General features: G+C 47.7%; 8 protein-coding genes across 8 annotated transcripts; 3 read left to right on the forward strand and 5 right to left on the reverse strand.

Annotated features, from left to right (window-relative positions):
• The first annotated feature begins 2,986 nt into the window (after window positions 1–2,986).
• Window positions 2,987–3,274, forward strand: EURHEDRAFT_413754 (uncharacterized protein). The gene has a single exon (XM_040782242.1). It carries the CDS (start codon window positions 3,026–3,028, stop codon window positions 3,236–3,238), a length of 213 nt encoding a protein of 70 aa, XP_040637453.1. The 5' UTR covers window positions 2,987–3,025; the 3' UTR covers window positions 3,239–3,274.
• Window positions 3,275–3,322: 48 nt separating this feature from the next.
• EURHEDRAFT_524286 (uncharacterized protein) lies at window positions 3,323–4,305 on the forward strand. Its single transcript, XM_040786920.1, has 3 exons — window positions 3,323–3,532; window positions 3,599–3,874; window positions 3,933–4,305. The coding sequence occupies exons 1-3, from the start codon at window positions 3,362–3,364 to the stop codon at window positions 4,161–4,163; spliced, it is 678 nt and encodes a 225-aa protein (XP_040637454.1). The 5' UTR covers window positions 3,323–3,361; the 3' UTR covers window positions 4,164–4,305.
• Window positions 4,306–4,318: 13 nt separating this feature from the next.
• Window positions 4,319–5,045, reverse strand: EURHEDRAFT_378762 (uncharacterized protein; the record flags this gene model as incomplete). Its single annotated transcript, XM_040779101.1, has 2 exons — window positions 4,319–4,591; window positions 4,668–5,045. The coding sequence occupies 2 exons, from the start codon at window positions 5,043–5,045 to the stop codon at window positions 4,319–4,321; spliced, it is 651 nt and encodes a 216-aa protein (XP_040637455.1).
• Window positions 5,046–8,524: 3,479 nt separating this feature from the next.
• Window positions 8,525–8,869, reverse strand: EURHEDRAFT_459223 (uncharacterized protein; the record flags this gene model as incomplete). The annotated part of the gene is made up of 1 exon (XM_040784563.1): window positions 8,525–8,869. One exon carries the CDS (start codon window positions 8,867–8,869, stop codon window positions 8,525–8,527), a length of 345 nt encoding a protein of 114 aa, XP_040637456.1.
• Window positions 8,870–9,660: 791 nt separating this feature from the next.
• On the reverse strand, window positions 9,661–10,491 carry EURHEDRAFT_413756 (uncharacterized protein). The gene is made up of 3 exons (XM_040782243.1): window positions 10,399–10,491; window positions 10,124–10,226; window positions 9,661–9,976 (listed from the first exon to the last, which is right to left on the reverse strand). The coding sequence occupies exons 1-3, from the start codon at window positions 10,424–10,426 to the stop codon at window positions 9,841–9,843; spliced, it is 267 nt and encodes an 88-aa protein (XP_040637457.1). The 5' UTR covers window positions 10,427–10,491; the 3' UTR covers window positions 9,661–9,840.
• Window positions 10,492–11,720: 1,229 nt separating this feature from the next.
• On the reverse strand, window positions 11,721–13,032 carry EURHEDRAFT_403835 (uncharacterized protein; the record flags this gene model as incomplete). The annotated part of the gene is made up of 2 exons (XM_040780258.1): window positions 11,721–12,788; window positions 12,847–13,032. 2 exons carry the CDS (start codon window positions 13,030–13,032, stop codon window positions 11,721–11,723), a joined length of 1,254 nt encoding a protein of 417 aa, XP_040637458.1.
• Window positions 13,033–16,082: 3,050 nt separating this feature from the next.
• Window positions 16,083–17,981, reverse strand: EURHEDRAFT_378764 (GMC family oxidoreductase; the record flags this gene model as incomplete). The annotated part of the gene is made up of 3 exons (XM_040779102.1): window positions 16,083–16,163; window positions 16,224–16,387; window positions 16,442–17,981. 3 exons carry the CDS (start codon window positions 17,979–17,981, stop codon window positions 16,083–16,085), a joined length of 1,785 nt encoding a protein of 594 aa, XP_040637459.1.
• A 476-nt stretch (window positions 17,982–18,457) lies between these two features.
• Window positions 18,458–20,840, forward strand: EURHEDRAFT_481565 (catalase). Its single transcript, XM_040785510.1, has 7 exons — window positions 18,458–18,981; window positions 19,041–19,170; window positions 19,226–19,460; window positions 19,518–19,610; window positions 19,681–20,100; window positions 20,172–20,256; window positions 20,307–20,840. Exons 1-7 carry the CDS (start codon window positions 18,948–18,950, stop codon window positions 20,795–20,797), a joined length of 1,488 nt encoding a protein of 495 aa, XP_040637460.1. The 5' UTR covers window positions 18,458–18,947; the 3' UTR covers window positions 20,798–20,840.
• The last annotated feature ends 4,178 nt before the right edge of the window (window positions 20,841–25,018 follow it).

Genomic DNA, 25,018 nt, shown 5'->3' on the forward strand with positions numbered 1-25,018 from the left:
GAGAATTCGGGGTGGGCTGGGAAACCCGCCCCGTTAGCTGCCCCAAACTAACCATGGTTGGAATAGTGCGATATTCGATCGACTGATTGGGTTTAGTTTTGAGAGTCTCGGGGTTTTGGGCCAAAACCCACCCCAACCCACCGGGGCCTTGGGGCAGGAAGGGTCATTGCTCACCCCGCCCCAAAGCCCGCTGGGGCGGGGCATCGCCTGCCAGAGCCCGCCCCACCCCGCCCCGAGTGACACTCTAATGACAATCTGTCACGGTGCCGGGCTGCCATCTATGCACGTGACCCGCACTCAAGCACTCGGACTATCGTACACGGCGCGAATATATTGCCCTCTTTCGTTTCAATAAATTCCTCCATCTAAGACCTCGTCTAATCGCAGATCATTGATACCTCCGATTCCCCGAATCCCCACTTCAATGTTAGTACCCATCGGGTCACGTGTCTGACCGCCCTCGCTTTCTGCCCGGTAGTCATAGTTAGCCCAGCCGATAGACCATCGGTCCGATCAACTACTCTGGCACACTAAAACGAGATATCTCTGTCTGACGCTGATCCTGTTGCAGCTCTTCGAACTGCATTTTGTCTATGAACCTGTAGATAGCCTGACTGTAGCTTAACCTGTTCGTCAATTCCTAATATATATCTGTACCCGACCCTGCACCCTGACACTCAGTATGTCCATTGTAGCGTGTGGGCTGGCTTGGCGGGCTGGGTGATCTTTTGGGAGACGAAGAAAGATGCGAAGGGGCTTCTCTGATTATGGTGACTTGTATGGGGTCCTGGGTTGCCTGGCAGGTGTCTTAAGGGTTATGATTGGGGTTCTTGCAGCTTCAGCATAACCGTTGTGCTCAGCAGGTGGAGGTTGATGATTCTCTTCCTCGTTGGTGGGGTCCCCAGTTGCTAGGTTCTTGCTGAAATTGAGGACCAGGGTCCTGATGTCCTTGCCCAAGGAAGCAGCTCCTTGTAGGCTCCTCTTCTCCCAATTGGTGATTTTCTGGCTGACCACAGAGACAAGTCCCAAGACTTCACCTCCTGTATTCTTTATCTGCATGGTGCACGATGCCACTGCTGATGCACTGTGGCTTTGGAGTTCCAAGCCCACTTGGCTTCGGGCGTATTCTGGTTCGGGTGCCCAGGCCGTAGCGAGTTCTCAGGGATAGAGGCTGGTTCTATAGCATTCTTTGGCGTCTCTGGTCTCGGCCGTTTGGGCGGTCGCTTCGGGGTGGTGGACTCCCGGGGGGAAGCGGTCGGGGATTCATGGGCGCCCGAGGCTTACCCCATATTGAGATTGGGCACTGGATTGGCGATAGCAATGGCTGTACTCGGTGGCTGGCGTGGGATTCGTGAGTATCTGCTCACGAATTTGGCGCTGCAGAGTGTGCCTCCGAATCCAATCCTATCCAAAGCTAACCATTGTTGGGCTAGTGTATCACGTGTTTACCTAAGTAGGTTTAGTGTGGTTGGAGCGGATTCGGTTTTTGTTCATTCAACCCGAATCCTCAGTGGTGTAACCCACTCCAACCCGCTCCAAATGCAACTTTATGTGTTGCCATGTAATCCTATACTGAGAAAGGAAGATGATCTGCCTTAGACCTGGCTTTGGGCCACTCTAGGATCACTTCGGCGCGGCTCCCTGATCGCCCTGCTCCGGATACGCTCCGGGCTGCTCAGGGAGCCAAAAGCGGCGAGAAGTCGGACCGAAACGGAAAGGGAAGGTTCCCAGACTTCCACAGAAAACTATCACAATAGCTAGTCATTAGCACCACGAGCCTAGCTCATAACATTCCTCAGTAAAAGTCCGAGCCCATTGATTTCAAATAATAACCGGCCACACTTTATTTTTTATCTACTCTGCGGAAATCTCCGTCTTTTTGCTACTGCATGGCCAGCTCACAATGCATGGTGATGCAAATAAGTCGGATCAACTCTCCTTCGACGTTCCTCTTTTCGGGTCTTTTCTTGCTTTTGTGATAGAAGCGGCGCGGGAATTATCGGCGTAACATGATTCAACCTTGATTTCATGTCGAGAAGCTGCAAGACAAGATGTTCAGCCCTGAGTCTCTGTCTATCTCGCTCTAAAATGTTGGGTGATATCGTCGGTGTAACTCGATCATAAAAGATAAGATGGCCTTTTCCGATGGGACGAATGATTCTCAGTGGGCTCGGTTCATCGGAAAGATTGAACCTGTTTTCCAGTTCACTGTTGGGGAACCTTGACCGCTAGTCTTCACTAGGCTTGATTGGAAAAGGGAAGCTGCAGGGACGGATTTCCAAGTTGTTGTCCATGACAGATAGATCAAGGCATGCCAAATGAAAGACACTCGTTGGATGGAGTCTTTGGCAACGCTTGCTGTTTTGTGGAGAGCTGAATGCAGGCTACGGGGTTATTGCTCGATCCAAAGTTAATTTTGTAGAGAGGATTCAATAGGGCCTGATCGGTCTTGATAGCCAGATCCGCTCCGACCACCTCTCTTGATATGATTTGCTTGCGATGGTCACCGCAATGTGTTTTCGAGTGATGGTGGTTCAATGACCATCACTTTGAAATAGGTTAACCCAGTGGGCGTGAGGATGGGGCACCCACTGAGTCCCCCCCCGTCAAAAGGACGATCTGCAGCACTAATGGCTGCGAACCTGAAATTGGTTCCACTTCAGCTATGCCTGAGCGCCAACTGCTAATGCGGTCGAGTTGCATTCGGACCTAGTCAATATCATTGTAGGAATGTTTAATGCTCTAGTAAGCAGCTAAATGCAGTGCATGGAAGATAGTCCTGACAACAGGAAAAAGATATACTTCTATGTCATTTACCTCAATCTTCAACGAATATAGTACCTACCTGTGTACCTGAATATTGAGGGCCTACAGCCATTATACCATGGCCACAGCAGAATCTTCAGCTCGCCTAGTCGGTGGCGATTCTGAAGACTCAAACTCATCTTCCGATGCGTCCAAACGATACGCTGCTGGTCACTCATGCAACGCGGGTCCCAATCTTCTGGCAACATGGGAGATCAACATGAACCGGTGGACCCAGTCTTGGCCCCCCGTTCGAACCCTGAACGAACACCTTCCAGGCCTATGTTTTGCGCCGATCACTTCCCACATATGTGTTCATGGTATAGATTGCCAAAATCCTGTCTATGATGCTAGCCACAATCACCAGAGTGATTTACTGAAAGGAGCAAGAGCCACATTGCTAGGTATACAAGAATTTGGGTACTCGCCTTGATTGAATGAGCTGAGAATGCCTATATAAACCCCTTCAATCCTCGAGGAATCGGGAATCATTCACTCATCACTTCTATCCTCCAAAGCCTTCTCTCTATTCTCCTCCCTCTTCTCTACCTTCAAAATGCGTTTCACTACAGTTTTCACATCCGTGCTGGCCCTCGCCGCCGGTGCCAACGCTGCCGTCAGCGCTTCGGACATGAAGAACAATATCGACCAGATTACCGATGTGTCTGCTGACACCAATGACATCGCTAAGTCCCTCTCCGTGACGAACATGTTCCAGAAGGCTCCTGTACGTTAAACATTTACATCTCTCCCGTGCAGGGATTATTCGATGTATGATCTAACTGGCTTGCAGGAAGTGATCGAAAGCTTCAAGCGCATCATTGTGATGGTCACCAAGGACATCTCCGCTATGAACGACAAGCGCTCTCTGCAGGCCCGCCAGGAGTGCCTGAACGTCAAGGATATTGAAGGATGTCTCGAGGGCCTTGGCGAGATCATCGAGGACCCCGGCGAGATCCTTGGTAGCAAGCGCGACGTTCCGGACCTCGGCAAAACCCTTGGTCGCAAGCGCCAGTCTCCTGACTACAACGACATGGAGCAGAACCAGATCTGCGGAGCTTTCCGTGGTGTAAGTTTTCCTTTCATGACCATCCAATTTGAGCGGCGCGGTACTAACATCCCAATAGTTCGTCCAAGTCCACCAGGAACTGCTGAAGACCATTATTGGCAAGCACGGCCTGCTGAGCCTGACTCCCTTCACCCAGCCCATTGCTGCTGTTCTCCGCACTCTGGAGGTTGTTGTTGACACCATTGCTTTCAGCATCATCGACACCGTTCCTACCTGTGCTGAGGGTGCTACCAACGACAAGAGCAGCCTGGACGACACCCTGACGGATGCCTTAGACACCTACAACTAAGCGTAAAAGCATGGAATGCGCTCTTTTGGCATCAATTAATGCTTTCAATTCTTAATCTTCTGTCATACTCTTTCTAACGTTACAACTTTGAGATATGCTAATGACGACTATCACTTGAGATTAATTGAATAATACTATGAACTCTTCTACTACAGTCAGCTCTCGCTTATGGCACCAAATTTCCGTGGATGGACCCACTCCCCCTTTTTACCGTATATGGAGTCCCTCAATTGACCAACTGTATTTTCCCTGAGGAGTCGGAAGTTTCTGTTGAGAACCCCAGTGGCACCCCCAATGTGCCACTGACGGGGATCCTTTGCCGGCAGATACTCACTTTGCGGTGATAGGATCTCCTCAAATGTAGGCATGATTTGCACGTCGCATATGTCCGTAGAATCATTGTCATGGCGTCCACCTGGCGGTTGTGCCTAACCGCAAATGACATTTCAGGTGGTTAGTTTCTTTTGACGGGTCGGCGTGCCCCGTCAACTGATGGTAGCGAACTGTCAATGTCAAGATGGTGAAATATACGTTCCAGGTAGGTCCTGGCGATTTGGAGAAGGTCCACAGTGTCTTCCGAATGAAATCTTTAAATATTTCCGCAAATCTCATTGCCACGGGTTCGAAAGGCTCATGGGTAAAGGCAAGGGAATTAAGTTTGATAATCTGCCAGTAAACGACGAGTGACAACTCGAAGTGATTAAGGGTTTCGGTCGTCGGCTGTTCTCTATTCGAAAACACATTGATGAGAAAGCCAAGAAGGGCAATGCCTCGCCTTTCAGTGTTGCCAAAAAGGACATTGTAGATTTTCCCAACTGCCTGCTCCAATACCAGGGATTCGAGGACGTTTGGGAATGTGATGATCTCAAGAAAGGGCAGCATCCGGTTTTGAAAGCGATAGGTTGGACCACAGCCGCTATGTGATCATTGTCATATTCGACAAGCTCTTGTATCCGCTTGAGTCCTCCTTCAGTTGACAATGCTCAAACTTCCTGAAGGACACCATCCCCTTCATCAATGAGCCTCCTTGCTTCTTTGAAAAATGGGCCCAGATGGTTTCTCAGTGGACGGATATTAACCAGTTTCAACGGTATGTCGTTCTTCCAGGCGCGAAGGACTCGCTCACTGCCGGTGAGTTCGGGTCTTCTTCGTTCGGTTAGCTCTGTTCGATCGTCGTGCGAGAATCTGCAGTTTGAAACTCTGCATCTTCTGCTAACGATGTAACGACACATCCTTCCAAGACAGTTAAGTCAGTATGGCTGGATCAGGGTATTTATTATTATTGTTTAATCAAGTATATTGTCCATATCGAGCCTTAGAGCTATGACAGACTATAATTCATAGACTCGATGCTTGCAGCTATTCTGCAGTCTTTTGTCCCTATGAGTTACTGAGGCAGTCTGGCCTCCCCTTCTATAATCTTTCTGATCCTTTTCCTCGCCCCAGACCGCCTGTATGCGAAGGGCTTTCGAGCAGTGTGCTCTCCTTGCGTTTTGGAGCAGGGTGGGTATGGCCTAGGCTGAATATCAGCTTAGGCTACCCTCCCTGCTACCCCTCTCCTGTTCTAGCTGCCTCCTCCAATGCTTCCAGCGCCCACTCGTCATCTCTTCGGGCCCTTTCCGCCATCCGCTGTAGGTGCGCCCGGGGTTGAGCTACACTGGTGCTGCATGAATGAATGTAAGACGATAAACTGTACTTTGGTGCCAAAATCCACTATGGCACAGTTGTTCTACAGTCACTATGCCCAGTCAATGGCAGGATTAACCAAACATTGCCTGTATTGATCAAAGTGAGGTTTGAAATCAGTGTTGTGGCATGAGAGCATGAGAGCATAGTGTCATGGGGCGTAATAGACCAGAAATTTGACAATAGAGCACCAATCATTCATCACTTGGCAGTGAGGTTTGGTTCCAGATTTTACAGAACCGCCTCCGCGGGAATTTGACCGGTGTCTATGGCAAGAATAGCCAACAAAACCACAGGTGAGGCATTTATGCCATTGGATTTGTTTCTCCCGGACGCTAAATCATTGTCATCTGGGTGTTCCAACCGCATACGCTGCACATGGGATCAGCATGGTTAGGGTGAAAGTGCGACGCAGGACAGGCACCCATGGAAAGGGGCAATGAATGGGGTTGATTGTAAGCTGTAATCAGCTTTGGGAGTCTGTCAAGCCTGGAGTCAATATCTTTCCTTTGATAAGGGAGTTGAAAGGGCGGATACCAATAATGAAGAGCGGCCGGAAAAGCAAGACCTCATGTAAATTTATTTTTAGTAGAAGATAGGGGGCAGAGAATATGAGCCAATTCACTGCATAAAAAAAAAGAGACCGAATCAGCTTGAAACGCCGGTCAACGTAAACGAGGAAAAGGAAATTCACAGGTCCTCAGTTTACAAGTGCCATATTCAGGTTTTGAATCGGACGCAAACATATCAATTGATTATTAGACATAACTATATAATGTCTATTTAAAGGCAGGAGCTCGAATATGTGTTTGAATTTGTCGATGCAGCTGACATCTCACTATTTTTAATCAAGATATACACATATTCTCTGATAACATTATTCTAGCTCTAATATCCTACAATACAGGGTAGAAGGCCTGTCAACCAGGTAGCAATGCAATGCTTAAGAGGTTGCAATATGAAACAGTATAATAGGGCAGAACTAATCCTAGAGGCAATGAAATTAGATACATAAATTGTGTGATCCTTTAGACCCCTCCTTCTGATGGACAAGGACTCGGTGCCCTAATTATGGGGTTTTGATGCCTGACCTGGCCGGGACCCAAGATACATGATAGGATTGATAGTTTCCATGGTTTTTCCTTTCCACTAGCTTAGCTTTTCCTACTTGATGAGCGAAACTTAGGAAAGCTAATGTATTTTGGTGAGTATAATACTCAATTGCCTAATTACACAATCTTTGTATATGTAATGAAGCGGATTGGGCGGGATTCGTGGGTTAACACATGGCGTTACAGCGGAATTATATATTTACTATACAAGGAACTGTATATGCATTCTCGTCAAACACTATCCTTCTTAGATAATCCAGCTAAATCCCTTCAACTCTATTTAAGATAGCATCAAAATAATAATCTAAGCCTAAATTATATTCACTTATAAAAATAAAGAGAAACGGTTGTTTTTCTTTGGGATTCTATGAACTTGGAACTCTTTTTCCCTCCCAAGTTAAAGGCTACAGCAGCCTACAGACAGAGTTTTGTGGAGGATTATGGATGACAGCCCCAATGGCGGGGTCGAGAGAATATTTGCAATGACCAGGAAATTCAAGGATCAAGCTGTGACAGCCGAATGCAGCCATACTACTATGCTAGAAGCAGCTATATGCTGCAAGCTGGCACACAATCCATGGAATAGATATGAGCCTCTCTTTCTGTAAATAAATTTCTCTTCTTCTTTTTCTTTCCTCTCTGTCACGGCGCTCTACTAGGATAATGGAACATCCAACTCATGGGTTCTACCTAGGTAGCTATCGACGAGAATAATCAACATGAGGAAGAAACAAAGGAGGTGATGCCATATTCATCAACAAAGCAAACAACTGCATCTTGTGTGATAACTGTGACAGTCTCGAACAATATAAATTCATTGGTAGACTCTCTGTCGAAATACTAACATGGAGAAGGAAAGAAAGAAGCTCGGCCTGCCAGCGCTGCGCTATCTAGTGTGTGAAGGGGGTTCCTGCCCTATATTCAAACAGACCAAAGTATACAAACATCTTGCGTTGTTGGTGAATGCCCGTACTCCGTGACAATAGCCAGCCAACGTGACCTGGCCGTCACACTCTCCAGCTTCGATATTCTCGTCAAACACTAGTTTAGATAGGAATATCAGTTTATTATTATCTACTAGTCCGAGCCCGTGACACAAGCGACTTAGGAGGTAGAAAGTTCTGGGTCAATGGATTATGATATGGCCCACGTAGTATCTCCTATCTCACATAGCATCCCATATCTAATGTAGTATTTCTTATCTCTCCTAATTGAATAGTCTGTGAGGGTCGGGGAGGGTCACCCATGGGTGACCCTCCCCGACCCTCACATCCTGTAGAATCCTGCAGAAGTCCAATATTTAGCAGTCCAAATCACTAAATTTGGCCTTTTGATAATATATCTGGTATTATCCAAAGGTGAAAGGTAAAAATTTAGTGGCAAGGGAGATGAACAGGCCATGGACAACTAAATCTGAAAGTAACTCCACGAAGATATCCTTCTTAGATCTATATTCAGTTATCCTACAGGCACATAAGCATAAGCACAATCCCTGTTCCTAGATTTTTTAACAATTTATCTCTGGGTTATTGGGCTCTGCTTGTCTCTCACCTAGACTGCACACTAATCTGTTAACTCGCCCGCTGCAATCTTCGCATCCAACTCAGCGATTCTGTGGTCGAGTTCCTCACATATTTCGTCCGCTGCCACAGCAATGACAGTCCCATCAGGATCTTTTATGTAGTGGCCATCATTAAAAGGGTACAAACTGGCAGCTGGGTTTGCCAATTGGATTTTGGCAGCTTCAGCAAGGGTAGTAAAGACACTGACACCCTCAGGGATTGGGTCCTTGTAGCGAGTAATTGACATTTCTGAATTCCTCTCAGAGCAAAGATTGGGAACAAAATGAGTGATGGGCAATATAAAAATGTAAAGAGCAGCAATTAAAGTGTCACGGAGTATGGGCATTCACCAACAACGCAAGATGTTTGTAAACTTTGGCCTGTTTGAATATAGGGCAGGAACCCCCTTCGCACACTAGATAGCGCAGCGCTGGCAGGCCCAGCTTCTTTCTTTTCCTTCTCCATGTTAGTATTTCGATAGAGAGTCTACCAATAAATTTATATTGTTCGAGACTGTCACATAAAGAACAGTAATCTATCAATGCCCTTTTATAATGCAGCATTTCATATGGATGTGATGTGATGTCAGCCCAGTAGCCTTCTGATTGACTACATCTTAAATAATATGGCTTCTGATAAGATTTTTTGATTGTCATCCACTGTGCTAGTAACTAGCGAAGATCACAGTTTTCTGATAGCGGGGTCAAATCCTTGGGCCCCAGTCATCATGGGAGTGGCGGGCGAGACCTATCAGAAATCTGTGGATAAGAGCTGTAATTCCACACAGACCGTCTAACGACTTTGATGGAGTGCATAGAGGAATGTGGCAATTCACAGAACTTAATGTGATAGGCTATGCCTAGGTCAGTGCTCTGAGCAGGTCCTCGTTAACACGTGACAACTTGGTTAGATGCCCAACTCACATCGAGCATATCTTCACGCGGACTCTTATATATTAGTCTTTGATATTTGATTGGCGTTCTTCTTTCTTTCTCTATCGGATCCTTTTTGTATATAGCTAAATAATAGCTTCCGCGGTCTAGCCCCTTACACTTAATTCAGTTAAAGAGACAAGTACCAGTTATGGAAGATGGGGGAAACGAGATCCTGATCTATTTTGAGTAGATCTGAGTAAATCCCCCAAGTTTCTGAAGTGCACGAACATCAGTTCTTCTTATTGCTAATTTCCCCTCATCCATCCATTAGAAATACTACGCATAATCCACTTCCTATTATGAAATCTGATTACTCGAAATTGAAGTCTGAGATGACCTTCGTTTTGCTTCTATCATCTACTAGCCACCATTAAAAAGGTCCCTAATCCGACGTCGATACTGTGCTGAGCTCTTCGTTACGAGTAGCACCGTCTCCACTCCAATAGAAGTAATCTACCGTGTTGCGATGAGTCCGACAGTAAGGGCAACTCGTCTTGTTCTCATAACTCTCATAGCAGCTGATTAAACATTAAGATCAGCATCTCTTTTCTAGTCAACCTAACTCCAAGAGCTCTGCTACAGCAAACTATGCATGTCCCTTTGAAACATGAAACCGGGTGTAAAGCGGAAAGGAATTGGAACAGGAAGAAAAAAAAATCACTTACTATCCGCATAACCAGTGCACGTGGCCCTGATCGAAGAGCTGGGTGTCGATTGTATCGCCAGTTACACCAGGGCAGTATATATACATGTCGTATTTGGCGGCATCTACCCAAACTTGTGCTTAGCTCAGGTTTCGTTAGAAACAACTGCTGCTCACAGACAAACTACAGCCACAACCATGTCCCTGGGACTGTAGCATTGTCGCGGAGGATATAGACAGATCAGGGTTTGAATAAACACAGCCATGGGATATTTCAGAATCCAACGAGAGACTTGCATTGGCATATATAACATCCAGGGGCCATCTTGGTTTTTGGCTTACTATAAAAGTCGTTGATCGTGTAGAGGAACAGCGTAAACGATATTGGATTGCCGAAGAAGCAAACGACGTGGAATGTAGGAGAGGTGTACGCCCAGCTCTATAAATAAAGCCAGATTGACTGTCTGCAACCCGGGCATGTTGCCTGGAGCGAGGCGCAATGAGTAGTCGGATAACGCTGTTCATATGACCTTGCCCCGCAGCCCCCGCTCACCGTTATAAGGCTGATTGGAGAACAATATGCCACGGCGTCAGCCATTGCAGAAGCGAAGTCTACAAATTATATCCTTGTCTGCCAATCTGACATGCATTAAGGCAGGTTTGGATGACCTGATCTCGCGTGGTCCATCCAACTACGAGCCTAATCACAGTTCTGTATAGGAAATAATCTACTGATACGTCTTACTGGGTTCCGATGTCAACTCTACATTAAACTCCGATAATTTTCTCCGTCTCATACAGCTCACATTCAGCTTACTTCCGGCATCCCCCCAGTTTTTCCATTTCTGCATAGTTTTCAAGCTAGCATCTGTTTTTCATACCCCCTAGGTGAGAATCGTCACCCCGGTCTTTAGAGTTCTCGATCATATCACCCGCACTCACCCTAGGGTGCCGCTTTGGTGCTGATGTTCTATTGAGAATTGGCCGTGTAGAGTTGGGCTGGACTTGACCGGGAGTGGCACCGGGGCCGGCACCGGGTGTTGGTGAGCAGGATGGGTGTTCCACTGGCTGGGCCCGGCTTCTTGCAAGAGTTCGCCTTCTCTGAAATATCGATGGACATTTAGATGCATGTTACAATGCCGTAGTTTCTGTTGCTCCCACTTCATCAATTTTTAGACCATTCCGAGGCTGACACCCAAGTCTGACTTGGGCCCATCTCCATCGTGTCCCGCGGTTATTATTCTCAGGCGAAACCCACAGGCGCGCTTAGGCCTGTCCGTCCGCAGCCGCAATCCCGTTCGGGTTGTTCAAGACAGGATCTTCGGAGTACACGGGTCGGCTGGGGACTGGATTGGGATGTTGGTTTAAGTCATGACGGCCAAGCTGATGTGAACACTGGAACCTGTGCAGATCCAGAAGCGAGCTACGCCGGAGGCAGCAGGCAGGGGGCGGTTCCAGAATGTTGCACAAGGCAACTGCTATTGCTTAGAGGAATGCAGCCCCAGCAAGTTCAGACACTAATATTAAACAATATTGTTATTAAGGCGCTTGTTCAACAAATGAATGCATCCTGATCGACTGCGTTCTATGGTCTACTGCGTTCTCTGTAACCGCCATATCTAGTTGTTGTTGTCCTTCTTGGGGCGCCAGCCTTCGTCGATGTCGCCATCGTGGAAGAGCGCCCCTCGCCCGAGATCTCCTTGGAATAGCTCTTCCGCATTGTGAGCCACATCCTCAACAGCAACAAGTCGTAGATGGCTCTTTCCATCCACCGCGTCGCTCCAGTCAGGAAGATCCTCGAATGAACCAGGGAACCCCTCCAGGTCTTCGTCCGTGCGCGCGAGCGTGTTGATGTACCGGAACCAGATCAAGTTGCGAGTACGCCGGTTCTTGCCCCCTTGCATGTTCCCCATGCAACTCGTATCACCAGCACTCCCCGTATCCTGTAATCCGACTATCGAGACGACGTCTCGACTGACGTACTGCGTGAAATATTCCTTTGGCGTCATGCGCTTGCCTCCCGTGCCGGGGAACTCATCGAAGCCGTATCTCCAGGTATTGTAAGAATCGCAGGATTTTTTCGAAGTGTCGGTGTCTGGGAAAATAGGACGGTGTTCGGTGAAATACATGCACGACGATGGGTCGCCGTGGATATACCGAACGTGGACATTGTCAGGGGGATCGTTACCCAGAGCCGAGTACCGCTGGGCAAGCTGACCACCGCCACCATGGCCAACGACGGTGACATTCTTCAGATTCGGATACTTCTCCTTGTCTGAATGAAGCTTGACGAGGCCGTCCAAGACGTCGAAAGAGGTGAGGCTTGTATTTGCGGGATGAGTAGCCTGGCCACCTGGTTGCCATGCGTTCAATTCGTCCCACGCCAGCTGGTTTTCCTTGTACTGGCCAGAGTTGAATTTCGTCGAGAAAAACTGCGGGGCGAGCACTGCCATCTTGCGGTCCGTTCCCGGGAAGTTGTCGTCTCTGGCCTTGTTGATGGCGCTGTTCAGCGTCTTCCAGTAGCTGTTTCCATCCCGTAGCCTCCCGTGGAGAACAATAAAGAGATGCTCGATAGACTTCGCGTCCAAGTCCTTTGAGATGAAACCCGCGATTTCCTCGTCGCCCTTCTCGTTGACATTGAATGACGTGAACTCAGCGCCATCCGGTACTCCGATGTCGCCGTGGTCCTGTTGTCCAACCAGTTAGCTGGTCCTGTGAGGTAGCAGCCAATGGGTCCGGACCTACCTCTCCTTCCTCGCTTTTATCGTGTTTGGTCATAGCCTCGGCTTCTGCAGCATAAATGTCCTGTTCGTTCGACACATGGACTTCTCCATAACGGGACTGGTTGTATCGGAATGCAGAACAGTAGGGCATTAGGACTGCCAAGAGGGCTGCCCAAACCAGCACCCGGAATGCCAGGGTGACGGCCATGGTGCAATTCGGCAAGATCTTCGGGTCAGACTTCCAGAGACGTTAGCTCCTGTCTTTTGTCGATGAAAAGAACTCGGGGGTTGCTGGTATTGCCCAGTGCTTACCTTCCTGGTTTTGCTGAATGTGGTCGGTAACGATCAGACTAGGTCCAGGTCGGAGAGGGGAGACGACCAGATACTTAAGGTATTTAAGATATTGGGCTTGGCAACCCGGGTGGAAATTTAAGGTTGGTCCCTGGCGATCGCTGACGTCGGTACATGACTCGACCTCGGGTCGCGAGCTTGACCAGAAAGGGAAAGCACTTGGAGCATGATCTTCAAATATTATGTCGACCCACGATAAGAAAAAGAACCACATGACGCCTGAAGCTCCCACAGCTGTGGAGTTTATTAATGAATATCAGCGGCACGAAACTTCTAAAGACTGAACGTCATTACGCACGAATCCCCCTCAGGTCCACCCTCGGGCCCAACTTGTTAGGCGAAGGAGGATAAAAACAGGTTGCGTTGGCCCAGAGGTCTAACAAGGTCCCTTCCCTGGCCTCCGCTCCTAATGGGAGGCAGGCCTCCTGCTCAACCGTAATGCTCGGGGGCCAAGAGTCCCGTTCCCATCTCTCGTACTTGTATTATCCAGCATCCCATGTGGTATGAAAAGGCATAACGCCCGTTAAATTGACGTATCAAGACCAAAGCTGACGGCGCGTCTAAGCTGATAAGCTGATAGGCATGGAGGTGATGTGCTTTTGTTTGGGCCTGGGCCTGGGCCATGACGACTTGGAAGAGGTATATCTATCGTCTTGTAGATCATGTGGAGTTGCCGATATCGCTGCTACGGCTGTGTTTAATGCTGGATATGTGGGGGATGCGCAATTCTCAGGGGTCAGGCTCAATCCTCCGGAGTCGGAATGGCACGAAAACAACCGGCGGAACGACCACTGGAGGTGGGCCCGTGGACAGGCGGGAACCCGTTGCCGTGCATTCGGTCCCGCGCTGGTGACTCGGCGGTCCCACTCGTTAGTTAAGTATGCTCACCTTCGCTTCGCTTATGAACACTTGCACCCAGCTGTGATGGGGCTGTGATGGCATCCCCAGACCCGAATGGGGCCCCAACGGACGGAGATTACGGCAGGACACCAACGACATTTCTATCAAAAGTCCGGGTCGCATTTTCTCGTCCAAACATAGATAGCGTTTTATAGCCGTACGTCATATCGTACAAGTTTAACCCACTCCACAAATTCATAGAAAATAGGGTTGCGATATACGCGCGTAGGGGCTTGAATTAACTTTCGCGCGGGGGAGCTTGAAGGGCCGAACTAACCTTCGCGTAGGGGCTTTAAACGACAGAGCTGCGGCGGTCAATGTCGTTGGTCTCGGCCCCGGCTGCGCCCAGCGCCCTCTGTCGCTTGCCAACTGTTTGCAACTGTGTTAACTACACACGGGTGTGATGACGTGAGACTCTCATTCTGATGGGTGACGTGTCGAGCGGACGATCGAATCCGCCGTGGGCGATGTGCGGTGTCGATGCGGCTTGATGAAACCGAGTATGTCCGTATGGCGCTTTATGTCCTAGCAGAGTCAGTGAATTCCCAATCGCTCCTAGTCGAGATCGACTCCATTGGCCCTCTTTGTCGAAACCCCATCCGCGACGGGCAGGTTCTACCACCGGGACGACCGACTCCCGACTGCTTACAGGCGGCGGAACAGTTCCCGCATAGCCATGGAATAAAACACGCTGGGACTGGTATGATAAATCCGAATCCGAATCTGAATCCGATGTTACCAACACTATCACTGATCACTTGTCAAGGGAAGATTTGATTGTGGCTATGTGCAGATGCCAAGATAAGTCGGTGTTTTGAAGCTATAAAAAGACAGCCAATGATCAGCTGCTGTGGCATGCCATTAGATGGAGGGGTTTCAAAGAATTGAGATTGCGCGGTGCTGCGCGCGATGTTGGATGATGGCTCACCCTCCATGCTTGTGGTGGTGTGAATTGGATTTTGGTATCTGTAGTTTGATGTAGCATAGACAAGTCGAAGTAAACGCAGCGGTGTCTATGGGTGCCTGTCCTCTCAATCTGATGTCGGCACAGTTTCCATATCGTATGTAAAAGGGACACATTCGTCACTAGATCTGAACTGGTATGGGCCCTGCATCTTGATTCTAATGCTGTACAACGTAATTAGACAAGAATAAACTTGAGGGTTATTGATCTGCCATGACGAGAAGATATCCTCGCCGAAATCCCAACCCGATAATCAATCTGTTAAGAGCCAATCGAGCCGAAAGCTGCTTGAAGTTCACCAATTTTCGGTGTTTTTACCGAGGAAAGATCGCGGAGCAGCTTCTGACAATCACAGGCCTGTCAACGGCGGCGATGGCAAAGACTTCACGGGGTGCCTTCGGAGAAGTCATCACTGTGAACAGCATGGATTAGGTGGGGGCTTTGGAAATGAGTATGCGAGCGAGCATGTGCAAGTTTTTCTAAGAGCCCGCGGGATGCACTGAAACGAATGACGAATTTTGGGGTTCTGTTCCTGGGCAAAAAGACGTGTATCATATGGAGACAAGTCCTTACTCAGGCCCATTTTTTGAGGTACACAAGGGCTTACATCTCCCACGTAATTGGCACTAGCCATGTCCTCCCTACCCGGACAACCGCTAGATATACTGGGGGTCGCTGGGTCGGCAAGCATTTGAAAACATGCACCTATCTAGGGGTTACCTCCGACGAAGCCAGAGGAAGCGTAGGAAGTCTTTTTGGATGGGCTGCACGTGCAGAGAAATCTGATGCATGCGCGATCTGGCGATTTGCGGGCCAGTAAATATATGGACGACAATTTTGAGTGGATTGAGAAGACTCGGAGATAATAACTTTGAACCATTCTATATGTAGCTGTATGAGGTTAGTATGGGAAGAAGTTTTTGTCGTATGCCTCGAGGCGGTCTCTTGTATTACGCAAAGCCTAACCTATATATAAGAAAAAAATAGAGACCAGAAAGTCCAATTGCGTAACCATCCCACATTTAACAGCCTTCTTGACCTTCTCACAGCTTGCTTGGAATAAAGTATGGAATACCCTTCATCTCATACAAGTCTTTGTGCTGAGCCTTGATAATGTCGGCACCCTAGATTTCGTTCGTTCGTTAGTCGTGCCATACCTTGAAAAGAAATGGGTCTGATCTTACCTTTTCGCCAATCATGTACACTGAGTTTTGAATACGGCAGTCAGGAATGACGGGCATAACAGAAGCATCAATGACGCGAAGATTCCTGACACCGTGAACACGGAGCTTGGAATCAACAACACCTTGGTGAGCGCTCTTCGACAGACGTGCTGTGCCACAAGGGTCTGAAACATAATTAGTATCCGCAGCGGATGAATAGTAGATTGTTAGATACTTACGGAACCCAGTCTGACTCCGCTCCAAAACAGCTTTGTTCATAGCCTCGTCGGAATGGATAGGCATCTCCCAGGGATACTCCCCGACGACAATGTCCTTGAATCCCTGGCCATTTAGAAGAACATCATAGGTCCATCGGATACCCTCGCGCATAGCCAAGATATCCAAGTCGTTGGCAAAAAAGTTCAAATTGATGTTGGGGTCTACAAGCGGATCCGCGCTGTTGAGCGTGACCTCGCCTCCTTCAGACACGGGACGCAGAAGGTCCACAATGACCGTCATGTAGCTACCCTCCTTCGGCACAGGGTAGTGCCACTGGAACGCAGTGCTGAACATGCCCACAAAGTCCAACTCGAAATGCGGTTGGCCACCTGGTCCAAAGGGATCAAGGCCATTATTTGCTGCTTTGGCTTCGCGGTAGGTCGGATATTTGTTCAGACGCTCATCAATTCGGGGGAAGCCCACGAGTTCCAAAAGGCCGGATGCTGCTGGGCCGGTCTTGTCTCGTCGGTAGGCGGCAACTGCGGCTTCGTTGGAAGGGCCCGCTCGCAAAAGGTGGTCGTCAAGCGTGTAGCCATCTTTCAATCGTAGGGCAAAAGGGACGATAGGATGGTCAAGCAAGTGCTTACCAACATGCGGAGAGTCAAAGACAGTCTTGATTCCGTGTTGGGCCAATTCTGCTGCGGGGCCGATGCCGCTAAGCAAAAGCAACTTTGGAGTCTCAAAAACGCCCTGGGAAACGATAACTTCCCGGTCTGCATAGAAGTCGTGTTCGGTGCCGGTTGATGGATTGACAACAGAGACACCTACACATGTATTGCTCGCGCCATCGATCAATAAGCGCCTGGTATTGCAGGATGAAAGAATGGTAACGTTCGGCCTGTTTTGCAGATAGAGGAAGCTACCCTGGCGCTCTCCTTTATAAATCGTATCCACACAGTGAGTGAGGCCATGCATCTCACCCGAATAAATATCCTCTGAGAGAGGCTCACCCTTCGACACCCAGGCACTTGTCAGTGCTTCACGGAAAGGTTGAAGCTCCGGGACAAGCTCCGCATGGGCAATCTGAACAGGACCACCAGTCCCGATCTTGTCGAGGTCGGACGGGTACAGTTTCTCATCATCGTGATAGGTCGCACATTTCCGGAGATAATCGACGCAATTGTCCCAGATCCATTCATCGCCACCAAACTCAGCCCAGTCATCAAAGGTGGCTTTGGATCCAGGGATCCAGGTGAAGTAGTTAGCACAGGAGCTACCACCTAGAATCTTGCCGCGGGTGTTTGGTTTCTCGGTGCGTTCGTAGTCATCTCGCTTGATCATGGTGCTCTTATAGGCCCAGTCATACTTGCTGCCTCGGATTCCAAAGGACTTGGATGGGGTGGTGATGTCTTCGATTTGGTGCGGGTTTGCAGTGCCGGCCTCGATGACTAGGACGCGGACGTTGGGATTTTCAGCCAAACGGCCAGCAACGGCGTTTCCAGCAGTGCCGCCGCCGGCAATGATAAAGTCAAAATGGGAATTATTTGCAGTGGTAGTCATTGTACCGAGAGAAGAATTCGGATATCTAGTATGATGAAACTGAATGATGGATGTAGTGTTGTCCTCGAGAAGTCCCTTGATTTATATAAATACTTCTTTTTTCCAATGGTATGAACAGTCGTATAGAGTCCATTTCCATCTATGCTTGCTGCTTGTGAGGAGGTAGCCGATTTCCGTGCGCATTTCATTCTCTCCTCACCGTTGAGTTACTGTTCCATACATCCAATGGAATAATGACAGTCTTACTCATACTACTAAGTTCCATGACAGGCGAGATCGCCCCACAAAAAGAACAAACCTCGAACACTCCGCGAAAATCCCGAGCTAGAACGTCGGTACGGTAAACAATCGGAATTAGCTCGGAGTGCAATTTGTCCCTCGCTGAGAGGTCAATTAGTATTCCCTTTTTCAGAATGGCTGCATTTATAATCTACGGCGTGTATCGTGAGAGGAATTCTTTTTAAAAAATTGTGGATCTTCGTGCTATGTATGGGTGTTTGCTCTTCCCTAATGCACCCACAAAATGAACGAGTGAGTAGTCTTCCATGCTTCCAAAATGCTATTCCCCTCACGGAATGATAATGAATAATCATAGATGAGGGGAATACCCAAGCGGGAGAAGATTGTTCTCCGCATACGTATTTGATATCATCAAGAGTGGTTACGCGATACCGGCATGTATGTCCGAATTCATCCTGACATCTCAACCTTCTTGGAGGAACCACTGGTACGCCGCTTAGAGAAGAATGTTTTCTAATACAAATGGTTGTAGTATCGGGACACCGGCACATGTCGAAAAGATAATGGCTTTTGAGGGCTGACATATCTGAGTATCGATATGAGGAGACAAGAAATCTATATATAAATAACGTATATCTAGGATAAAGTGAGAAATATTTATGATCCCTATCCTTTCAGTACTTCAGGTTTTATCATTTAAACTTAGCCGCAGCAATCATCAAAGCCATGAAGCCCGCTCCTACCTTTACCTTGGGCGAGGGTAAGGGAATATCCTACTGCTAGCACATCTATCACTAACCTTGCCCTTCCCTTTCTCAGGACAGCCCCTTTCAGACCCTGCAGTCAGCACAACCCTCCCAACCTTTGGGGGAGGTGGTCTGGTTCCACTCCAAGATACGCTACTACTCGAGACTTTAGCCCATTTCAATCGTGAACGGATTCCAGAAAGGTAATTTCATGACTTGGAACTTAGTCTAATAAACTCCCTCGATTAACCTATGTAGAGTCGTCCATGCCAAAGCAGCCGGTGCTTGGGGTGAATTCGAAGTCACTAATGATATTTCCCACTTGACCGGGGCCAAATTCCTTCAGGGCATTGGAAAGAAGACACCGGTTCTATGCCGGATCAGTACAACTGGAGGTGAAAAAGGAAGCCCAGATACTGTTCGAGATATCCGGGGGTTCTCTGTCAAGTTTTATACTGAGGAAGGCAATCATGACATTGTGGGAAACCATGTGGTATGCTGGGAAACGGAATTCCTTTCATGGGAAAGAATCTGACGATGACTTTAACAGCCTGTCTTCTTCGTCCGCGATCCTGTCAAGTTTCCTTCGGTAAACCGCAGTCACAAAAAGCATCCGCAGTCTAATACTCCCGATGGAAACATGGTAAGCACTGGTCTCAGTTTTTCATTTTCATTTTCATTCTCATTTTCATTCAGCTAAAAGATAACATCAGTTTTGGGATTTCCACGTCCACAACCCAGAAAGCGTCCATGCTCTAGTTCACCTCTTTGGATCTCGTGGCATCCCAGCGTCAGTTCGCCGCATCACAGGCTTTGGTGTGCATACTTTCAAACTAGTTGCCCCCGACGGGTCCTTCAAGTACTGCAAGTTCCACCTCCGTCCGCTACAGGGAGTAGACAATGTGTCCTCCAATGAGGCCACGCGCCTTGCCGGTGTGAATCCGGATTTCCATACACAGGAGCTGTTTCATGGAATTTCCCGAGGGGATTATCCATCGTGGGGTTTGTATATCCAGGTTATGGACCCGGAGCAGGCTGAGAGACATGGGTTGGCGATGTTTGATATTACCAAGATTTGGCGCCATAAAGACTTTCCGTTGATTCCTGTTGGGAAGATGACGTTGAATAAGAATGTAAGTCTCTTTCCTGATTTGATTGATCCTTGCCTCTTTGACCCATTTGAGCCGATATTAATAAATAATAGCCGACCAACTACTTTGCGGAAATCGAACAAGCAGCCTTTTCACCGTCCAACATGGTTCCTGGCATAACCTCCTCCCCAGATCCGAGTAAGTATTGGCTACTCTGAAGTAGTGGAAGGCCATCTAACACCATGCAGTGCTCCAAGCACGCATGTTCGCATACCCAGACGCCCAAAGATACCGCCTCGGCGCAAACTACCAGCATCTACCCCCCAACAAACCAATTGCTCCAGTGAACGCTCCCTACCAACGTGACGGCGCGGCCACAATAACTTCCAACTACGGGGTAGCGCCGAGTTACGTTCGCAACGGATCCATGCCCCATGGCATTAGGAGGGAGTCTGTATCGACTGCACAAGCGGTGAGACATAATGAGTGGCTTCGAGGGGGAGCCTCTCTGGGATTGAATGAGATTCCGGATACTGAGGATGACTATTTACAACCGAGAGAGTTGTGGAGGAGGGTATTCGATGATGCGGAACGAAGGCTGTGGGTTTCGAATGTTGCGGGGAGTTTGGAGGGAGTTTCGGATGACTTGAAAAGGGGTGTTATTGAGATGTTTGGAAGGGTGGATTCGGAGATGGGGAGTATGCTTGTGGCGGAGGTCAAGGAGACTGCTAGATTGTAAGACGTGTAATGCTTGTCTATAATGGACAGTCAAATAACCCTAGATTTCACTGATAATGCAAATAACAATGTCTACTTGTGGGGTAACCCACGTGAGTGGTGTTAGACCATTGAACCTGATATGCCCCATTGTGGTCACAATTAACTGGCCACTGTGCTGTGTCAATCTTCTCCTAGCAAGAAGTTGAGTTAATCCGCGGAAGAAACTTCTGCAACAGGCCCGTGGTGAACCCCGGCGGAATTGACACCAGAAATGGGTTCTGCACTGTAAAATTTCATTTAGCGACGACCCCATCTTAGGACGTTGGCTCCCCTCTCTGTATCTCCATGATGATTTATTACATGCTGCCGTGCTGTTATTTCTGTGTTATAGTAGTAATTGCTTTGTCTAGCTAAGGTGGCCTCGATTAGTTTCCGGGTCCCCACAATTGTACCACCGCGATCACGACCTTTTGGGCTGAAACTTTCCCCGCTAAACTTGTCGGCCATTTCAAAGAGGCCTGAAATTTTATGCGGCGACGTCGGAGTCTTGATTGTGGTGGAAGTTAGGAAGATCTGCTGAAGCGGGGCAATCAATCCCCGAGGATACTCAATAGGGTTACAAGCAGCAAGAACCGGCTTCATAGTGTTTCCAGCTTGTCTTCGTAGCAACAAGCTGGTAATATGTCTCAGGCGAGGCCCAGCCCTGGTCCGCAATTGTCATTGACTGGCGAAGGCTGGCCTGCGACGACTGTTGTAAACAGATGATGGCTACACCGGAACATACCGCTGAGGTTATGGGATGATTAAGACACTGGTAATTGACTGAATTATACGTGCAGCTAGATATCAGTCCTCATTGGTTGTATATCTCCCGCCAAAGTCGTAGTGGCTTTTGCTGTTCCAGATGCCGTAGTGGCTAGTGCCTGTCGGTCGAATTTTGAGGACACCGACAACTGTCCAAGCGAGGATTGTAAATCCTGCGTACAGGGTGACTAGAAGAAGTATATAGGACATGGAGGCGATTTCTGTCGTAGATGGTTTCTCAGTATGCTCATCTGTGGATGGAACATGGCTTTCTGACCTATTATGTAGATTATGGTCTTCTACTGGTAAATGTTACAGGCTCATGGTGTGTATTGCGTTATTGAAATGCGAATATGGGACGTGTCAAGTATCTCTTCTGTGAGAACAGAGACTCAGCTGGTTCTGGACAAGGATGACAAGTATTCTTATACCGTACCACACTACGTGCAGAGAGAATGCGTGAGTCCATCTAGCAGGTGATATCATATACCACAACTGACATTCATCAGAACATCAAATGAATCCTGTAATATCCTGTTCTAGGAATGGATGAAGAAACAGATATTCCCACATCTACAGAGGGCTCGGACCGCATGTTTGGGACAATCACATTCAACTAGGCTCACCTTTCAGATCCTCCCCAGGCTTTGCAGAGGAGTTTTCGTCGTCGATCTCTAGCTATGACAAGACAGGATATACTTCTACAATCCCCACCGCGTATGCTTTGAATGGGTCTTCTGCAGCACCCACTACAACGGTCTCATCAACTCCTACAGTGGGCACAGACTACCCTGACTCGTATACTATCTGGGATGATGATAATTGGACTTCGATTTCTCTTGCACAGAGTGTATATAACTTTTGGTTTTCTCTATTGGAACTCTCTGGATGTCGGCTGTATCAACTTTCCTTCCCGGGATCGAATGTCTGCCTTCCCACGACTTGTGAAATATACACTTTTCAAGGTAATGATAACTGCTATGAGATTATCTCAAAGCACACCATCAGGGTCACAGTACTGAGCTCCAATCGGAATATCTGGATATCAATATTTTGTTCCAACCTGAATGACTACACAGGAACACAAATTTGCATTGGGTAAGCTAATAATCCTGGAATAGCTGTCTTCTAACACAAACAGAACTCCCTCCTACCTGGCCAACACATCCATGAGCGATACCAATCCAGTAGGCTTAACTCCAACCGAAAGGCCCCCTAGCCCATCAATATTATGAATAGAACCAACACTCACTGCCGAAAATACCATCGAGTCGGCACGAAGATGAGTGCAGCTCACTCACATCCAAATATGGCATCTCCCTTTCTAACTTCTACTTCCTCAGCCCCGAGATTATCGGCGACTTCCAGAATCTCCAGCTCAACGGATGATACTGCGTAGCGCCAGTCGGCGATATCCCCACTTAATTCAACTACGGAGGCACATGTGACACATGGGGTCCCTGTAAAAAGGCCTTTGTCCCCTCTACCTGCTACTAAGACGCATCTTCCCTTCCTTCTGCTTACTTTTTGGGAGGGAAATTCACCTTTGCTACGACCAGTGCTAGCTCTGCAACGGCCGGCACCACTTCATGTACGAGACGAGCTGGTCCCTCGATTGCACCGGGCTCTGTAAGGAATCTTTCGGGTTACGCACATTTTGCAAAGTCACCGGATAATGCAACAGACGTACATCCATTCGTGTTCTAATGTTGCCCTACTACACAAGTGTAGTGTCGGTAATCTTTCACAGTGGAACCCGTCTCTCTCGTCGGATAATTGTTCCTGGAAGCTTTCTGGTCCCACGCAGAGCGGGATCCCTTCTACCCGTGACAAACGGGTAATAAAAACGGATGGAGTGTATTGTCAGATATGGCAGATAATGCTGGTATTTCACTCGAACAGTTGGTCAATCGGAATCTGGCCATGGCCCATAGATAATGATTACAGAGGGTTGAGCCGGAATATGCCTACCGTATCTTTCGTGATTATGGACAGGGTATGAAAAATTGACTGTCTGTGCGACATATTTCCTTGTGCGGTAGCTGAACACAGGAAATTACTCCGCGAGAGAGATCCCCTGTCCCCCGCTAGTCTTCTGCACGATTTAGATCAAGCCACTATATACAATATGATATAAAAGTGCTAGGTACTAGGCTCGACTATTCGTCTCCACAGGGCTCTATAATGCAATTGTCTCATGAGTATGTGGTTTATTCACTTACCTCGTTTATACGGCTGTTAGCTAATAAAAGAGGCTAGGAAATAGACAGTAGCCTTCCCAACACGTTTGAAACTTAATCCCTTGCCCTAATCTTGTCTACCCAGACTCATTGACAGCACCGTCCCGGTTCTGTTTTTTCAAAATAAGTCAGTCACTGTTGTCCACCATATTCCATAACACGCAATTACCTTCAAGTTAGAGCAATTCTTGCAATTGGTACAGTTTATCATATTGGAGCAATTGTGGCAATTTGTACAATTGGTCATGTTCGCGCATTGCTTAGAGTTTTCGCAATTGATGCAGTTACTGCAAAATGAACAGTTGGTACAGTCATTACAATTGGAGCACTGGAGTTACTTGTGAGTGTTTTTCACTGGAGTCATATGGTGTAGAAGCATACATTGTTGCATCCTGTGAAGTGATGAAGTGACTTTTAGCATTGTCAAATGTTAACCCCAATCGCAAACTTGTAGGCTTACCTTTGCAATTTTGACAATTGCTGTTGTTTGTGTTCCCATCATGATCTCTGTAGAAGATTGGTCAGTGGTTGGGTCCAGTTATTGAGAAGGAACATAACGAATACCAGTGAATAGGAAAAGGGCTTTGAACTCACGGAGCTTGTGAACCATGCACCATATTGTCTATCTAGAAAGATCAAATTTGTTGAAATTGTAAGTGCTTTCTCCTTCAACATGCAGTGTTAAACAAAAAGAATCTGGTTGAATGAGCTATATAAACAATATATATAGTTGTATAACCATGTGTCATTGTGATGTAATCAATATACAGATAGTTTGCCTGTTTCAGGCTGATTTCTATTTGAGGTTTGAGTTTTTGTTTTCTTAGGTAGTGACTTGTATTCCCTTTACTCCATAAAAACTGCTTCTTAGAATTTACGAAGAATACGCGTATAAGATCATGACCTCGGTATTTCTCTCGGAATATAGAGGTTGGTTCCTTACCAAACAATACCAACTGATGCCTGATTAATGCCTCGCTGATATCATATGGCGCAAGCAGCTTATTTACTCTGCCATTATTACTGCTTTGGAAACCGCACGATAACTTAGTATACTCTATAAGGTAGTCAACGATCTTATATAGGATCCTAGATAGCACTCTTTTGCAAGAATCAGAGACCTCAACCTTATACGCTCGATACGTACTTTCGACCCTGACTAAGCTGTGATTCCGACAATTTCCTGCGACTTTTGG

This window comes from Aspergillus ruber, assembly GCF_000600275.1.
Source record: "Aspergillus ruber CBS 135680 unplaced genomic scaffold scaffold00019, whole genome shotgun sequence".
Lineage (NCBI taxonomy): Eukaryota > Fungi > Ascomycota > Eurotiomycetes > Eurotiales > Aspergillaceae > Aspergillus > Aspergillus ruber.